Source organism: Nicotiana attenuata, chromosome 1 (genome assembly GCF_001879085.1).
Source record: "Nicotiana attenuata strain UT chromosome 1, NIATTr2, whole genome shotgun sequence".
Lineage (NCBI taxonomy): Eukaryota > Viridiplantae > Streptophyta > Magnoliopsida > Solanales > Solanaceae > Nicotiana > Nicotiana attenuata.
In genome coordinates this window covers 92,036,669-92,056,427 of record NC_031989.1, presented here as the reverse complement: position 1 = coordinate 92,056,427, position 19,759 = coordinate 92,036,669, and the positions used below count along the sequence as shown (strand labels likewise).

At 38.0% G+C, this 19,759-nt stretch overlaps 1 protein-coding gene across 3 annotated transcripts in view; it reads right to left on the bottom strand.

The window, feature by feature from the left end:
- Window positions 7,815–19,759, bottom strand: part of LOC109230379 — a 22,408-nt gene continuing 10,463 nt past the window's right edge. Inside the window, exons 4-5 of one of the 3 annotated variants that reach the window (XM_019395887.1) lie at window positions 18,479–18,574; window positions 7,815–8,105 (exon numbers count right to left, since the gene is read on the bottom strand). In XM_019395887.1, coding sequence (XP_019251432.1) covers window positions 8,070–8,105; window positions 18,479–18,574 — 132 coding nt within the window. In that variant the 3' untranslated portion in view covers window positions 7,815–8,069. Of the gene's footprint in view, window positions 8,106–18,478; window positions 18,575–19,759 lie in introns of those variants that run through there. The other 2 variants (XM_019395894.1, XM_019395902.1) reach the window with 2 other exon arrangements.

Genomic DNA, 19,759 nt, shown 5'->3' with positions numbered 1-19,759 from the left:
TTGTTTGCCGCTATTTTGTACCTGAATTGGCGTCACACACAAATTAGTATCACAGAAGGAAAGAAAAACAATACACAAATCTATTTAGATAGATAGCCAAAACCGTTAGATCCCCGGCAACGGCGCCAAAAGTGATCGGATCCAACCCTACACCAATACAAAGTGGCAAGAGCGTTCGATGCAGCTTTTACCTGAGAAGGTCACGATCGAATCCACAGGGAGCTACAACAATGTTTGGAGTTGGATTTCTATCTAATCTAGCAGTGCGTAGTGCTCTTGATTACACTTCCAATCATATTTGTTTGTTTGTTACTTCTAATTTTATGCTAATGATATGCGAAATTAAGCTAAGTATGAATGCTTGAAAGGTTTTCTAAATGGTTAACGAGGCACTAGGGAAGTGACTTTCTCCTAGGTGAATACTTGACGGGTTCTAAATCCTAAGGCAAAGTTGTTATGTTTGGGATCGCGATATAGCCAATGCACGACACTACTCACTCTATACCTCTCGGTAGCTTGAGTGACTTTGCCCTAATTGACTTTCTCAAGACCAATTGGGTGTCAAAATTATGCAAGCAATATAGGCTCAAGTCGGGTATTACTATCTCTAGATTTAACCCTTTAATTGGGGCTATCAATCTCTTGAATACGCCCCAATTCCTTGTTGAACTGATTTTCCTAGACTCAAGCTCTCTTTCTCAAGAAGAGCCCAAGTCAAATAGGCACAAATTAGTATTTGCAACCACTAATTTAACATGGAAAGTACAAATCAGTCCAAATATCAACCACCCATAAACATCTAAGCCTTAAAACAAAAGACCCATCAAATACCCACACTAGGGTTGAGCCACAACCCTAGTTAATGGGTCTAGCTACTCATAATAATAGAAGAAATCAGATATTTAGATGAAGAACAACCCATAATATATAATTACAAGCTAAGATTTGAAGATTCAATGTTAAGCCAACTATAAAATTACTCAAAATAGACTAAAACCGTCGTTCACGTGCTCAGCTAATATAAAGATGTTCTAAAAATCTGAAAAAGAAGTATTTATACAAGGCCGAATTTTTTAGACAAAAATACCCCTGACGGAGGTATCGCGGTCCGCAAGAAATAGAGCTCGGCCGCGATAGGGCTTTTAGCTTCAATTTTCTGTTCTTTGAATCCAGCCACCGCTGACCGCAATAAATGGACCGCGGCTGCGGTGGCTTCATCGCGGACCGCAAAAAAAGGAATGTGACCGCAATGTCTTGAATCTTCCAAACTTCATGTTCTCTGAATCCCTTCTCCGCGGACCGCGAGAAATGGAGTCAGCCGCGATGAGGCTACCGCGGCCGCGGACCGCGTTGCTCGAACTTCCAAAATAGCATCCTCTCTGATCTTTGCCACTGCGGACCGCACCAAATGGACTGTGGCCGCGGTGGATCTGTTGCAGCCGCAATGAATTTTATGCTGCAGCGGTACTTTGACTTGTCCTTGGCACTTGTGCAGGTTTCACTCCTTTTTGAGCTTGTTTTGACTTCTTGTCACTTTTTTGACCAAACACTGCAAACAAGCACAACATATAAGCTTTCGGGATTACTTGTATACTTTTTTAATCCAAAAGTCAAGCATAAATGAGTATAAAATAAACTAGAATCCCTAGTTTTCATGGTGCAGTACCTTCTTTTATAAAATTACGTGATTTTTTATTTGTGCCTCATCATCTTTCTTTATTGACCCGATGTAGATGCCACCTATCATCATACTATTAATCCATGTGGCATGTATTTTTTTCACCAATACACACTGAAAAGGAAATAGCACAAAGCAACTTTGGATCATTTCAGCTCCATACATACTCCACAATATTAGGGATGTATGTACAACTAAAACTACGAATTCCCTTAAATCCAGTAGCTTAAAGTCTATTATTCAAAATTATAAAATTCAAATTTTAAATCTACCTTCACAGAATATCCATGCATGGAGTTGACAATTGACATCCTCCAAGTTCGAATGCATCAACTCATCCAATGAACAGACTCAATCAACTGTACCTTTTGTCATATTCTATTCTATGCCCCGGATTAAAGAGTGGTTTGACAATATAAAGTATGAATACTTAATACAAAATTCAGAAATTTGAATCATATCACTGAATAGTATAAGTTATCAAAGTATTGAATTTACAGTGTACTATATGGCCCGTTTAGTAGGACTCATTAGCAGTGGCAAAGCCACATGGTCACAAGAGTGGTCAACTTATCACCCTTCGTCAAAAAAGTGCATTGTGTATATAAGTAAAATATTACATTTTAGAGATATATACACATATTGAACACCCCTTGTCGGAAATTTTCTTTTCACTCATTCAATTTTAAATACCCTTGAAAAAATTTCCAGCTTCGCAATTGCTCATTAGGAGTTATAATACATGTATAAAACTCATACAAGGTTTGATTTTCTTTTTCCTATCCGCATAATAATTCGGTATAACTTACACATTATTTGGTACTTATTTTTCTTTCAATGGAAATGACAAGGATACCCTTCTATCTTTTATCCTTTTTCTTATCCATAACAAACCTTTTATTTTGTTTTAAAAGTAAAATATTATATTATATATGATATATTTAATTTAAAACCAGACATCCGACACAAAATAATTTCTAAATTACAATTTTCGCATTACTATTTCCTGCATTGCCAATCCTTGCATAACAACCCATGCATTACTAATTCCCACATTACCATCCCAAAATATTACTAATTCTTTTTGTATTTTTATTTCTTTAAGTTCTCCCATATCCTTTAAAGAATTAATAGTGGCTCCCTAAATTACTAATTCCTAATTGTCTCCCAACATGACTTATACCATTGACCCTTTGGTTAAGTGATCACGCCCAATTATGCCTTATAAAAAGGATTCTGCGGACGTTGCAAATATAACCCGAGTATTACGCCCAGGGTCGAATCCACAGAGAGTTAACCTATCAACCGCTATCTTCAGACCCACTAAGTCTTTAGAACCAGCTTCCCAAATATTCAAATCTCAGTTGAGTGTTCTTTAATAACTAGCTTGCAAATAACTAAATGGCTGTAACTAAGTAAAAAAATAAGGGTTGTAAACAATTATGAGAAAAAGCTAAGGCAATGATTTCCCCTATTGATGGAATCCCTTCTGTTTATGCTCATACAAATTTACCCACACATCTCTATCAATCATGAACGCTAATCTTGCCGCAAATCTCTCCCGAGTAATCACAGTAATCTACTATTGCACTCTCCCGAGATACACTAGCTTGCTTTATTTAGCACAATTCAATTTAGATTGCACCCAAGGCTTCGTTATTCCTAATCCCGCCTTTAAACCCGCAATTATAGATTCCTCTAATAATTTAGGAGTGGTGTTGTTCAACAATACCCTAAATATGCACTCTTTTTCAAGTTATGCACACTAAATAGGCACAGCTAATTGAGGATCCTGTCAATTAACTACAACGAACACGAAGTTGAACAAATAAAGATTAAACTAGCAATTTGTATTCACATAAACAAGAAGTTCATCACCCAATAGGTTCCATCAAAGCCTTAGACAAGGAATTTAGCTACTCATGGCTATGGGAAAATAAACTAAGATTGAATTCATCATAAAATCAAAAGAAAAGAAGAAAGATGTTTAGAGTATTTTCTCCCAATCTTTTTCCTTGCTAAGAAACCTAAAAAATCAATACATGCCTCTCTTGGGCGAAGTCTAATGTTTTAACTAGGGTTTAGGTCTAAAAATCCCGTAATTGACACTTTGGTCCCTGAAGTTTACTGCGCCTGCCGCGGTTCTGCCGCAGTCGCGGTGGAACCGCGGCCAAACACCCTCGCGGAATCACTGAGGTTCTGCAGCTGCTTCCCACCGCGGTTCTGCCGCGGTCGCGGTGGAACCGCGGTGGATCCAGTTCTCTGAATCTTCGGCCTGTTTTTGCACAGGTCACTTAGGAAATTTCACAGTTGGCCTTTTTTTCATCACTTTTGACTCCAAAACTGCTCCTTAGCCGTCTTTATACATATATCACCTACAAATCATGAAAAGCACTAATAAGAGCATTTTGTCATCACTTTTAGCATTAAAACTACACAAGAAGGTGATTATTTAAGGTGTGATTATAGTCAAATTCACCTGTTATCATTAAGGTAGAGGTGTTTATACTTATATTGTCTCTTAGATCTTAAATTGTATAGAACTTCGTGACATCTTAATATTTAAGAGCTAATATCACTGTTGTTTACAATTTTAAACGTAATAGAGTATTACTATTTCTTCAAAGAGTGGGTGTAATATAATAAATATCAACTTGAGATCAATTAATTAAGCATGTCAACATGTTACTCAGTTACGCGTTTAGAATCTATTTAAGATGTTTTTTGAAGCATATAAAATTAAAATTGACTATTTTCAGGTCCACCCATAAATAAATCTTATGAGCATTTGGTAACGCGCAATTTCACCTGTGTTTTACCACTTTAAAGGCAGAAGAAGAGCATTTATGATAGTACTGTTCTACGCTCCTTATACTGTTAATTTCTGTGTCTACCAAATAAGTTTGACCTTTTTTAATAAATAAAATTGGAGATGCATCCAGTGCCGAAGTCAGGAATTTCTTTATGGGTGTTCAAACTTGAAGGTAGTAAATAAAAATTCTCTGACAAAGAGTGTTCAATATATTATACCTTTAAAACCTAATATTTTATTTATATACGCAATTTAATTTTTCGAGGAAGGATGTCAGTTGACCGCTCTTTAGGATATGTAGTTTCGCCCCTGGCTGCATCGACAGGACAAATACAATATATATGGATAAGAATTTTACAGGACAGTAATTTTGAAATTGAAAAGGAATTAATGCACGCGTTTACGTAGAAATTCTAGGATTGTGATCGTACCATATGGCCCAAATCATGGATCGGCATTTCTCAAGCTTGTCTAGTCTTATTTCATATAATGTGTATTATTATTCGTTGCGTGGGGTATGAATATGATAACTCTGTCCTTCAATGTTTAATAATAATGAAGCTTTTGTAAAGTTCTGTTTGGAAAGTCACCAGATAATTGAAATTGGTATAATTATTAGAATAGTAATTACATATCATCCTAATTACGATAACTTGTTTGTTTGTCATAATATAATTACAGTGTAATTATAAGTGTATTGTTTGGTAGCACAAGTGTAATTACACAATTTGATTAAATTTTAAATATAAAGTTAATTGTCAAAAATTAAAAGCTAAGACTTACCAAATATTTGCCTTTATAAATAATATTAAATTTGATATTTAAGATAGATATTATTCCTTGAAAATATATTAATTACTAATCATATATTTGTAACTAATATTATAAAAATAATTGATATATTTTTAAAAAATTAATAATATTTTACTTTAAAAAATTATAAAAACGAAAAGTACATATTTTGTAAGAACATATGGATTGCATGCTTGATAAAATAATTAAATTTATAAATATAATTCCATAATATTACTCAAATGTTTTACAAAAAAATAATCTATCAATTTTAACTGGAAACTAAATGACATGCAATCTAAATTAATAAGAGAATACTACTAAAGCAAATATAATGGAAGCAAAGATATAACGTAAATTCAAAATCCAATGAAATAAATAACATAATACTCTTATGTAAAATTACAACATAAAATAAATTAAGTTTCAATAAAATTTAAGTACGTATAATTCAAAGAAAAGGAAAACATAAGCCTATAACCTCATTCAAAAATGAGATTCTATTTCAATGATATCACTCATTATATGTTAAGTTTACTACGATTCATTATTTTTAATATTAGGAGGAGGAGTTTCAAAACTAGAATAATAGCACAATTAAAAAGTAATCTTATCATTTTAACATAGTTAAGTTTGCATATAACCTCATCCAATAACAAAGTTCAACTTTAATGACATCATATATTATAAGTCAAGTTTGTGGATGACTTATCCTTTCTAAGGTATGGGGTATAATTTCTTAGAAAACTTAGGATAATAACATAACTGTGTAATATAAAAAAAATAAGAAAAATAATTAAGAAAGAAATAAAATATGAGAAATTATGTAGAAACATGTGAAATAAAGATTGGGAAATGAGAAATAAGGAAATAAAAAAAATAAAGTAAAAAAAAGAATTTAAAAAGTTAAAAAATAAATTAAAAGAAAAACAATAGAAATAAAAAGTAAATTAAAAAGAAAAGAGATTCAAAAAATAACCTGGTAATATACCATGTAATTACCCGCAATTCTCAGCTCCCTCTTGAGATTTACAGAGTGTAATTACACCCCCTCAATTACACCCAATTACATGCTGACTAGGTAATTAATTGGTCAGACAAACATGTCAAAACAATGTCATTACAGCCAATTACACTCAAATTCAATTATGGGGTGGCTTTCCAAACAGGTCCTTAATGTATACAACGAAAGAAGCAGAGATTACACTGAATTAATTGCTTTATTTATGGAAACAAATACGCTTTTCAGAAGGAAAAAAAAATTCCCCCCCCCCCCCCCAAACCCCAACCTAAAAAAAAAAAAGAAATATAAAATTGCTAATGTATTGATGAAATCTCAAAGCATCCCACGTTTAATGGATTACTTGTAACTTGATAAATGCATATAATTTTTAACTTAGGATTTACCATTCTATCTTACTTCAAATTTTTTTTTTTAATCTTTTTAATTCATGAGGAACTAAATGAGAAGGGAAGCATTTATTCAACAAGTTAGACTAGTTGATAGTTGAAATGAGTTGATTTTATGTTACCTTCAATTGATGAAAAGGCAAAAAGTTCACATTCCCATAGAGCAAGGTTTCTGACTGACGGCATAAAAAAGGGCTTTTAACACATGTACTCGACCAAAATTATTTACAGCCCCTAGCTAATATACATGCATTATACACTATAATAGTATAAAGATACATTTGCCGGTTATTCTTTTGAGGGGGCTGCTATATAAGTTAATTTCTCTAAGAAATATCCACACAATCATGTCAGGTATAAGGAAATTACAAGTACACTTTTGTGTATGTATTAATCAATATTCAATAATATGCGATCAGAAGTTACCATTAACTAATACTCCACCGGATCCAGTTTATGTGAACCTATTTTCTTTTTGTTCCGTTCCAAAAAGAATGACCCGTTTCTAAATTTGGAAACAATTTAGCTTAAAGTTTCAAGTCTACCCTTAATGAGAAGCATTTATAACCACACAAATACTCTGAACCTCAATTTGACTTGTTTAGAATCACAAATTCTAAAACTCTTCATTTTTTCTTAAATTCCGTGCCCGTCAAACAGGGTTCACATAAATTGGAATGGAGGGAGTAGTATAAAAAGAAAAAAGAGTTAGCATATATAGTTTAAATCCTTTTCCATATAGTGAAAGACGAGGGCTAGGGCAAAAGTATTCAACTAGCACAAAGTGAGTATCAAGACATTCCTGAAGCATGATCTGCTGCAATGACAATACCTGCCAAAGAATAGATGAAAGATGCAAATTGCACCAGCTCTTGTTAAGTACACTCCAGTTACTGTAAGACTTCCCCGACATCACGTCACAAGCATTAAAAATGCATCTCCAGTCACGACGCAGTTTTGCTTCCATAGATAATAAGCTAAACGAGGCCAGTAACATATCGAGCCACATCAAATCAAGTCCAATACGAATGTGAGGAAGATGCAAGGGAAGAAATAGAAGTCGGTTACCAGAGCAATAGAATTCAAAACCTATCTTCAGTTGATGAACCTCATACTGAGACATCTTCAAAACGCTTTTACTTGAAAGGTGTAAAATTGCATTGCCAAAATATGGGAACTTACATGATTATCTTTACATGACAACAAAAAGACAAGGTTTATCATTTGTATTTATCCTGGAAAAGAATACTACCATTTGGTGACTGTACAGAACTCACTACCATACACAAACCTGCTGGATCAAGTGCATAAACTAAATCTCCAGATAAAAAATGGAGAATGGATGTTTCCCAAATGCTCATCGAAAAACAACCAATTTCAGACATGATGGGGACTTCTTGCAGCATTCTCGTCCTGCAAACAAAACTTAATGAATGAGCTAGGAAAAGAATCTGTCCTCGAAATTAGGTACAACTAAAAAGTATATCTATGTATCACCCAAGTAATCAATTTGCCAGTAATACCTCCTCTGACAATCTAAATTGAAAAGAGATAAAAATGCTGCTATCCATCCTACTATTTCACAGCCAAATGAAGCTCATTCCAATGTTTGTAGTACGTTATCTTAGGTCCAATGTTTGCTGGAGTTTTTGTCTTTTATGCCAAAAGACAATGTAGAGAACTTAAAAGTAGAAGCAAGTTTAAAGATATGCACAGCAAGTTTAGCCAGCATAAGATTGAAGCTGATGCGAGATTACAGAGGATTGTGGTACCTAAATGCAAACAACTCAGTTATCTAGGCTCGTTATTTAACGAGAATGAAATAATAGACGAAGATGTTACGCATAAAATCAAAATCCGATGGTTGAAATGGAAGTGCGACTAGGTCACTAGAGTGTTCAATGACATAAAGATGCCTACCACAGTGATAGGCAAGTTCCATAAAACTAGTGCTGGCAAAATGAGTGCATATTTTGTCAACCCGGCCAATCCGCCAGCATTTTAATGGGTTGGATGAGTGATATTTATGTTAGGGTAAAATTTAGGCTTCCATCCATATTCAACCCGTAGAAATATGGTATTCATGGGTAAAATATGAGTTAGCCTAGTAGGTTATCTTCCAACTTTTGCTCACTCAAAATACATGATATCATTTTTTAAAATGAAAAATATTATAAAGGTATTCTAACTCCTTTTCCTTCGTATGTTTCTTCTCACTATAGTTGACTGAGAGTTTTTTTTTCCTTCTAAATATAGTAAGTATTGTTTGCTATTGTTTAGCGTCTTTGTTCTTTCTAGATGTGTACTACCAAAAATAGTTAAGAAGTAGAAGCAAACTTGTATAGTTTTTCATTTGTTCTTGAAGAGTACATGTTAAGAAAGAGAATATTTTTTCCCACTTGAAATACATCACTTTCGATAAAGAGGTACTCAAGAGTACATTAAGGGTGTGCTTGGTATGAAGGAAAATATTTTCAGAAAAGGTTTTCCAATTTTTTCATGTTTGGTTGGCATAAGTGTTTTGGAAAATATTTTCCTCATGAACTCATTTTCCTTCAATTGAAGGAAAATATTTTCCTTATTAAGAGAAGAGAAAACATTTTCCAAGACTCTTTTTCAATCTTTCCCACCCTATTCTCCATCCTCACCAACCCACCCCTACACCCCCACTCACACCCTCCCTTTTTCAATGTTATATGGGAGCAAATGTTGGGCTGTAAAAGTCCAACACGTCCACAAGATGAGTGTCACACAGCTGCGGATGCTATGATGGATTTACGACCTCACAAGATTAGACAAGCTGAAAAATGAGCGCATTCGCTAGAAGGTGCAAGTAGCTCACATTGGGAATAAAATGAGAGGTCTGGAGATGGTTTAGTTATATCCTACATCGACCTCCAGATGCACTGTTCTGTAGGTGTGAGATCGTGTGAGTGAAGGTGTAAGACGGAACGAGGTAGATCTAAATCACATGGAAGGAAGTTGTCTCGAAAGATCTACAATCTCTTGGAATCCATGGACTTAGCGAAAGATAGAGCACAATAGAAGAAAAGATCTATATATACGATAACAATTAGTTGGGAATATGTTTTAGACCTGATAGCACACTACTTCAGGTCCTATGCTTTCTAGGAGTATATATTAGTCCTATTATAGATTATTATGCCCGGATAAAATATAGAGAACTTCTAATGCTTTTATTTTTATTCTTATTTTGTATAATATTGAAGAAGGAAAATAAGTCAAAATTCTCACTCTAACCTAACGTCTCTCTAACCTAACGCCTCAGCTAACGCCGGCGTAACTCTGGCGACCTCCACCGGAATCAGGTAAGTCCCCTCCCCCCTTCTCTAACGTTTCCCCTGTTTTTCTTCACCTTCCTCCCCTCTTCTTTCCTCTATCCCCATCTCAGATTACCGGATCTCCTCACTCTAACCTAATGTCTCTCTAACCTAACGCCTCAGCTAACGCCGGCGTAACTCCGGCGACCTCCACCGGAATCAGGTAAGTCCCCTCCCCCCTTCTCTAACGTTTCCCATGTTCTTCTTCACCTTCCTCCCCTCTTATTTCCTCTATCCCCATCTCAGATTACCGGATCTCCTCACTCTAACCTAATGTCTNTCTCTCCCCGCCTCTTTATCTTCCCCATGTTTCTGCCTCCTCTTTCTTCCTCCTCCACTACCCCTCTTCTCCTCTACCCTCGTCTTCTTTTCTCCAGTTTTTTTTTGTTTTTTCTCAATCATCGGGCATCTCCGTCAGGCAGCAGAGCTCTTTTTGGTCGTCTTCTGTCCTTTCTCGGTGGGCTGCTTGTTGAATTTTTGGAGCAGCAGCGGCGGCAGAGGATTCTACACAGAGGCAATTATTTGGCAAGCCTTGAGAGGCGCGTGGGGCCCAAGCGCGGACAGCTAGAGGCGGGCTGCGCGTAGGTATTCTCGGACTGTAGATATTGTTCGTCTACACCATTTTGGCATCCGTAGACATTCCATGTTCTATCATTCCTGCTTAGTATTTGTATCTTTCGTGTTCATAGCTTTGTTGCCTGCCTTTTACCCTTGAGTATTGCATTAGTTGTCTGCGTTTGTTGCGTGTTTACCTTTCTCTGCCATTAGCTTATCATTGTATATCTTGTGTGATTAAGAAAATATTTTTAGTCTATATTGAAGCTTTTCCACTTGTCTGCATTTGCAGTAGTTTTATTCTTAAGTCATAGTCCTTAGTTTCTTTGTTAATGGGGTGGATAGTCGGAACGATGGTAGAGTAGGGTCATGTTATCGGGTGGGAAAAGGGGCGGGGGACAAGGGTGACAAGGGGGTAAGGGATCTAGTAGGCTGAGAGTGGGTCGTGGAACATAGCGTCACTGACGGGTAAGTCTATAGAGTTAGGGAAGATTTTACACGAGGAGATTAATATAGCATGTGTTTAGGAGACTAGATGGAAGGGTACGAGGGCTCGGGATATTAACGGGTAGGTATTTTAGTTGATAGGGATCTCAGGGAAATGGTTGTAGCTGTTAGGAGGGTAAATGATAGGCCAATGACTATTAAGCTAGTGGTTGGTGAGGTCACTTTTAACGTAATTAGCGCTTACGCGCCTAACGTGGGCCTGGGCGAGGAGGTCAAAAGGCGCTTTTGGGATGATTTGGATGAGGTTGTGCGTGGTATTTCACACTCCGAGAAGCTCGTCATAGGGGGTTATGACGAGGAGCATGGCGGCTCGGTTTCGTAGTAAGGAATGAGTGTGGTACCTCATTGTTGGATTTTGCTAACGCTTTTGACCTGGTGTTAGCTAATTCAAGTTTCCAGAAGAGGGAGGAGCACGTGGTCACTTTCCGAAGTAAGGTTGCCAGGACTCAGATTGATTACCTTCTCTTTAGGAGGGGTTATAGGAGCCTTTGCATTGATTGCAAGGTTATCCCCGAGTGAGTGTCTGTCAACGCAGAATAGGCTCCTTGTAATGGACTTGGAGGTCAAGAGAGTAAGGAAGAAGAGAGTGATGTACGGCCAACCGAAGATTAAGTGGGGAGACTTGACTACGGCAAAGGCGCAGGAGTTGGGAGAGAAGCTGTTGGCCATGGGGGCCTAGAAGAGTAGTGGGGATGCGAGTAATATGTGGACCACGGCAGCGAACTGCATTAGGGAAGCTGCTAGAGAGGTGTTAAGGGTATCGAAGGGTTATTCGGGAGGCCACAAAGGGGACTAGTGGTGGAACGAGGAGGTCCAAGGAAAAGTGGAAGCTAAGAAAGCGGCATATCTGAAGCTAGTGGGGAGCACGAATGAGGAGAAGCAGAGGACGCGTAGGAGTGTTATAAGGCAAGGAAAGAGGCGAAATTGGCAATCACGGCAGCTAAGACTGCAGCTTTTGAGCAATTGTATGAGGATCTTGGGGGCAAAGGAGGCGACAGGAAGCTATACAGGTTGGCCAAGATTAAGGAGAGGAAGGCTTGGGACCTGGATCAAGTGCGGTGCATCAAAGATGAAGATGGTAAGGTTCTGGTGGAAGAGGCGTGTATTAGGCATAGATGGCATGAGTACTTCCATAGACTCTTGAACGAAGAAGGGGACAGGAACATCGTGCTAGGTGAGTTGAAAAACTGAGGGAGTCGGGGGGATTTTGGGTTTTGCAGGCATATTAGGAGCGAAGAGGTTGAGGGGGCAATGCGGAATATGAGCGGGGGTAAGGCAACTGGGCGTGACGAGATCCCAATAAAATTTTGGAAAGAAGTGGGTTGGGCAGGCTTGGAATGGCTTACTGGGTTGTTTAATGTCATTTTCAGGGTGAAGAAGATGCCCGAAGAGTGGCAATGGAGTTTGATGATCCCGTTATACAATAACAAAGGTGATATTCAGGACTGCAACAACTATAGGGGTATCAAGTTGCTGAGTCATAATATGAAAATTTGAGAGAGGTGGTGGAGAGGAGGGTGAGACGTAGTGCTACTATTTCTGAGAAGGCGAGAACCAGTTCAGATTTATGTCGGGAAGGTCTACTACATAAGCCATTCACCTTGTGAGGAGATTGGTGGAGAAGTATAGGGAAAGGAAGAAGAACTTGCATATGGTATTCATAGACCTGGAGAAGGCCTCAAAGTCCCGAGAGATGTCCTAAGGAGATGTATGGAGGCTAGCGGTGTCCCAGTGGCGTACATTGGAGTGATTAAGGACATGTACGAGGGAGCGAAGACTTGGGTGAGGACTGCGAGAGGAGACTCGGATCATTTCCAAGTGGAGATGGGGTTGCATCAGGGATCGACTCTTAGCCCGTTTTTGTTTGCCTTAGCGTTAGAGGTGCTGACGGACATATACAAGGGGAGGTGCCATGGTGTATGTTATTCGCTGATGACATAGTCCTAATTGATGAGACGCGTGACGATGTTAATGCTAGGTTGGAAGTTTGGAGACTAACGCTAGAGTCTAAGGGTTTTAAGTTGAGTAAGTCGAAAACTGAGTACTTGGAGGTCAAGTTCAGTGATGGGATGCATGAAGGAGAGGAAGTGAAGATTAGTACTCAAGTCGTCCCCAAAAGAGATAGTTTCAAGTATCTTGGGTCTATTATTCAAGGCAACGGGAAGATTGACGAGAATGTTAGACATCGTATTGAAGCGGGGTGGATGAGATGGACACTCGCCTCGGGGGTTTTGTGTGATAAGAGTGTGCTACCTGGACTTAAGGGCAAGTACTACAAAGTGGTGGTTAGACTGGCTATGTTGTATGGGGCTAATGCTGGCCCGTCAAGAAGTTCCATGTCCAGAAGATGAAAGTAGCTGAAATGGGGATGTTGAGATGGATGTATGGTCATACCAGGAAGGACAGAATCAGGAATGAAGCAGTGTTATCAAAGGTGAAAAGGGCAAAAAAGCTCTAAGGTCGTTGGTGCTTTAAGCGCAAAGCGCAAATAAAGCATAGGCTTTAGTGAAAAAAGGCGTAATTGGAAAAAAAATTAAAAATATGCATGTAGTCCAAGACTAATCATTATAAGCATGAATAACAAATATATGGGCAAAGAAATTGAACTATAAAGTGAAATATCAATTCTTTAAGGTCAACTTTTCAGTATTACACTCATTGGCAAGGAAAAGCATGCCTTAGAGCTTTGATGCGACACTAAAGCGCCCAGAAAGCGAGGCAGAGCGCTCAACAGCGCGCTTTAAGCGCGCCTTTAACAACACTGGAATGAAGTTATTAGGGACAAGGTAGGAGTGGCATCGATGGAGGACAAGTTGCGGGAGTCGAGGCTGAGATGGTTCGGGCATGTGAAAAGAAGAGACATAGATGCTCCGGTCAGGAGGTACGAGAGGTTGTCCATTGCGGGTCTCAGGAAGGGAAGGGGCAGTCCTAATAAAGAAGTATGGGGGAGAGGTAGTTAGGCAGGACATGTCTTTGCTCCAGCTTACCAAGGATATAACCTACGATAGAAAGGTGTGGAGGTCGAGGATTAGGGTTGTAGGTTGACAGATAGTAGTATGTTCCTCATAGGCTTACCAGTAGTACTAGGACTATTTCTGTATTATCTTATTCATGGTTCTTTACTATTACATGTTGTGTCATTCGCGCCCGTTAACTTAATATATTGTTGTTACTATTGTTTGCTACTTGTTTTATCTCCACTGTTCCTTGAGCCGAGGGTCTATCAGAAACAACCTCTCTATCTTTATAAGGCAGGGGTAAGGTCTGGTACACACTACCCTCGCCAGACCCCATTTATGGGAATACACTGGGTTTGTTGTTGTTGTTATTTTGTATAATATTGGCCTGATATGTATTTAAATGGAGAAACATGGTCAATTAGTATTCACACCTAACTTGTTTGGGGCAGAGTAGTTGTTATTGTTGGAAGATGTAGAGAACTTCTAGTGTCAGAGAAACTAATTTTTAAAATGTTGGACTGAAACAAGGCTTAAATAGAGAGACATGAACAATGAGAATTCACATAGCCAATCCTAGTTTGCTTAGAATTGAGATGCAGTTATAGTTGTTGCACTTAAAATTAAATCAGAGAGGATAGAGGCTGGAATAACGTTAGCATGGGGATAGAACTAAATGTGAAAGCTGCCCGGGGTTGGGCGGTTAACTTTTAGCCAGTATATAAAAAATGATTAATGAGATTAAATATTAAATAAAAAAGGCAGCAAAAGGAAAAAATCGTATATGAGGTCAATTGACATCAATATACAGAAAACAAGCTCATTCCTTCATATGCATGTGTGGTTCTAGTTCCTCCTCATCAAAGTACATGGAAATATTAGGGAAGCAAGCAACCGATATGCTCTAGAGGCTAAGAAGTTTAGTAAACAAAAAAAAAAGGGATTAAAATTAGTCAAAGAGGCAATCCACACTGAAAATTTAGAAAAAGTAGGGAGGGGTGGAACTAATTAGAGGGATATGAATGCCCCCAGGGCCTAGCTCAAGTGGCAAAGGGTGGTGGATTTGTGTCTTAGGTCACAGGTTCGAGCCCCCACACCATGCAAAAGCAAAGCCTGGTATTTAAGTGGAGAAGGGTAGAGGGGCGGGCCCATTATCCACCGAGTTTCAAAGGCTGCGGTTGGTCCAAAGGATCGGCCCCAGACGGATTTCTCGGTCATCAAAAAAAAGATAGAAGGATATGAATAAACATAGGGTATTATGGTGATGATCACAAAGATAAACTTCTTTAGGAAACAAGGCTAACTTGAACGAGTATAAAAGTTGCAGAAGTACTTGAAAAGAAAAACTGAACTTTGGAAACAAGACTTTACAGGCTTCAAAGCACTATAAGAAATTAAACTATACCCAAAGAAAACCTGTCAAAACACAGGAAAAATGGAATCTGCCATTGGGAACAAATTGACAAGGAAGACCTCCATGAATGTTAACCCGCTGGAATGGAAGAGGCATAAAAAAAGGGAAAACAAAAGAAAAACAAGAGTATCACAAGGTCTTCAGAGAGCAGAACAGAGTAATTGCTGGCAAAGACAAACTGAAGCAACCCGCAGCTTCATCTCCAAAAGTTCAACACACAGCTTTGTGACAGTTGATGGGTTTTATAGGACAACCTCCAATGTTCCAATACTTCTACACGTCAGTACTTCTACACGTCATGTTTACTTTTCCTTTTGGGCAATAAAGAGATGGGGCATTACTAGGGGACCTAGGCACCCTTTTCAGTTTAGGCATTGCAAATATATCTGATGGCACTTAGATAAAAAACAGAAATTATAGGATTCTTGCTGGCCCTGTGCCCAAGATCGATGTAAGTACTTGCACCAAAAAAAAATGCAGAACATATACTTTACAACACAAGATGATCCAAAATATACAAAGTGTTCTTCCTATTGAAATTTCAAAGCAGTTCAAGTGCAGCAGAAAACAATCGTACTCTTCTCAGATGCTAATGTTTCGCAGATACGTTAAAGACTAATGACAGTAGAGACTAGATGGTATCTGAGGTATCAATGGGAATTGTCTGAAGCCTTTTCAGAGGTAAAATTGGTGTTTATTAATAGTATATATAGGAATAGTCCTGTCTGGTTGACTCACAAAATCTCGACTCAGAAGGTCTCTCTTTGGAATATACATTCAGATCTCCATTGTCGTCTGAGACCTTAAATAATACTAGGTAAGTGGACCTGTAACAATTATTATAAATACAGAACAGCAGTAACAAGAGAACTATCTCTTGTTTAGTACCGTACATTTTAAAAGTTGTTCACAATTGACGCTAAAAAGTTAGTCTAATAATGAGATCCAGAAGAACTTCCCAGATACACGGGTTAAGACATGGAAAACCCCTATCTCCCTTCCTCTTCATTTTAGCCATGGAAGGACTCAGTCAGATGCTCGATAAAGCAAAGCAGCTACAATGGATAGAAGGAAACCCTTCAACAGATTCTATTTCAGTTTCACACCTATGGTATGCAAATGACACAATAATCTTTTGTGGTGCTGAAAGGTCTCAGGTACAACACCTCAATCTCACTCTACTCATATTTGAAGCCAGCTCAGGCCTGCATATCAATATGTTAAAGAGTGTAATATACCCTCCTGTCAATGAAGTCCCTAACTTGGAAGCTCTGGCTGCTATCTTATGCTGAGATGCTGGTGCCTTTCCAACTACTTACTTGGGCCTTCCCTTGGGGGCTAAAGACAAATCAGCTGGTGTGTGGAATCGGGTCACTGGAAAGGTGGAAAAAAGACTGTCAACATGGCAGCTAGAATACATTTCAGTGGGTGGCAGACTGACCTTGATAAATAGTGTCTTGGACAGAATTTCAACCTATTGCATGTCAATCTTTCCTATGCCCAAGTAAGGTCCTAAAACAACTGCACAAAGCTAGAAGAACCTTTCGCTGGAAACGTAACTCTGAAGGTCATAAGCTCCACCTTGTCAAGTGGTCCAGAGTAATACAGCCAAAATCCCAAGGTGGACGGGGATTCAGAGACCTCGCAAAGCACAACAAGAGCATGGTAATGAAATGGCTAGGAAGATTTGGAGATGAAGGCTCTAGCTTATGGAAAGTGGTGATTGCTGCCAAACATGAGCAACAGTCCCACTGGTGCACTAAACACAACAAAGCACCTCATGGACACATCAGCAGCCTATGGGAGGAATTCTCACAGAACATATCATTCAAGATTGGAAATGGGCTACATGTCAAGTTCTGGAAGGATAAATGGTTGGGCACAAACACCCTGAAGGACAGTTATCCATCCTTATATCAGATGGACAATGCTCCAGACTCAACAATAGCTCAAAACAGATCAGAAGGAAGGAGGTCCAACTTGGGACCCTCCTGTTTAGAAGAAACATGCAGGACTGGGAACTGGAAAGTCTTTGGAACTCTATGGAAGACATGGAATCTTCTCCATGAATGAACAAGCATCAGACAGACTCAAGTAGGGCAACTCTGAATCAGGCTCTTACACTGTGAAGGCAGGCTACAGAAACTTCTGCGAGTAGAATGAAATCATTGATTCCTGGCCCTGGAAACTGATTTGGAAGACAAAACTGCCCAAAAAAGTAATCTGCTTCTCCTGGACACCTCTTAGGCCTTAGGGGAGCCTGTCTCACACAAGATAACCCTCTGTAAAAGGAGTTCTCATGTGGTCTATGCTTTTTTCCATTCTGGTAAGCTGGACCCTACCTCAGGGCATTAAAGAAGCAGCTGAAGGGTGGAACAAGTGGAAAGTTGACAGAGCCATCAGGAAATCAGGAAGATGATCCCCCCTTGTATCTTTTGGGTTCTTTGGCAAGAAAGGAATCACAGATGTTTTACTGGTATTTCAACTCCTCCTCCCTTTTTGAAAGCTAAATGTCTAGTGTACCTTTTTAGTTGGAGCAACCTAACCCCTGTAAATAATGTTGCCTCACATCTAGATTTTATCAGTTCACTTACTTTGACTTGGGCCATGTTTTTGTTCTTTTGCTTTTTTGGTTAGCTCCCTGGCTGGTATTGAAACAAATTGTAGTGGAGCTAACATTGACCTCGTTTGTATTTCTGCATCTTCTGGATGCCATCAATGAAACATCTTACCTCATCAAAAAGAAAAACTTCCAGATACACTTCTCATTCAATGATGAAAATATAGTGGCAGCCACCTAATAAAGAACTCAATTTTCCTTTCACTACAAGTTCCACGAAAATCAAAGAGCTCTTCAGGATTCAAAAGTGTCATTTAGCAATTAATGCCTATACTAACTAGTAAAGAGGAGGTGCATTGCAATCTATAACATCATTTAGAGCATATGAAGTCCAAAACTAAGAGTTATGAAACGCTAACTTGACAAAGTCAAACATATTATGGACAACTCACGTCGGTGATGCGGATAGATCTGCTTATTGATGGCTTAAATTGAATTGCTTTCGCCGTAGAAGGTGATCCAATCACAATGCCATTATTTGGACTACCCTAGGAACAACAGAATGAGAATATAATGGCTATCAAATATAGCATAACAAGAATCTTATTAGTTAATCATGCTTCAGGTAAACTCAAAAATGCAGAAAAATATGCACTAAATCTCAGAGTAAAAAACCACAGTAAAATATAGCCATCATGCACTTTGTAACAACTGTCCACTGCATTTTCTGCTACAGAGATGTATCATTGTGCTTTTACTAGCTTCAGAAATACTCCTATTTCTCCAAAGTTATGTACCACACTTTCTATTTTAGGATGTCCTAAATATTTATCTCACCTTTCAAAAGTAATATAATGCATACAAATTTCACGAATCCAAACTCATTTAACACTTCAAATCTAAGTCGTGATGTTTCCCACATCGAACTAACTTTTGAATTACTAGTTTAATATTTTCAGTCTTTTGAGGTTTTTGCACACCCCTTAAGAAAAATATTTAATAGCCTTAATCATAAGAGTTTTTGTCTAAACTACCCTCTATTTCTCTTTTAAACTTTTTTCTTTTAAGTGGGACATTATGACCTTCGATTCAGATTAGCAACAACATCAGCTACAGTCTGAGTGAAAGATTAATTTTCTTTCAGTATACTAGTCTCTCCTCTATCCATGTCTCAATCTATTCGCGTGTCACTTTCTATCAATTCTTACTTATCTCAATAAACCCCAATGAAATTTAATTGGTGCTAAAAATTTCAACTAGAAGATTTTATTCTGATAAGAAATGAATATTGGGTATAATTCAATATCAAAAACTAGCTCATGAGGTGAAGATTGCCCAAATCATATAAGGAGACTAAGTCCCTCATCCCTTAGCCGATGAGGGAGACTCCACATATTTAATTATACTAGAATTTCAATATTCCCCACAAAAAATTATCCTATAAAAGAAGACTTAACTTTCTTAAATGCAAATAAACATGGATACAAGACTCAGTTACCAAATTCCATCAATTCAATTATACCTAAACATGATTGTTGAACCTGACAATGATTATATTGCAACATGTGTCTGGATCTCAATATTGATGTATTATATAGTTCCTAAACTTAATCTTAATTCAAACTCTCCAAGAGTTGAGACATTTTGTAGATATTGACTTTTCGGCTCTACATTTTTTAGAAACAAATTTGCATCATCTTTTGTTTAAAATATCATTCACCTCCTATATATAT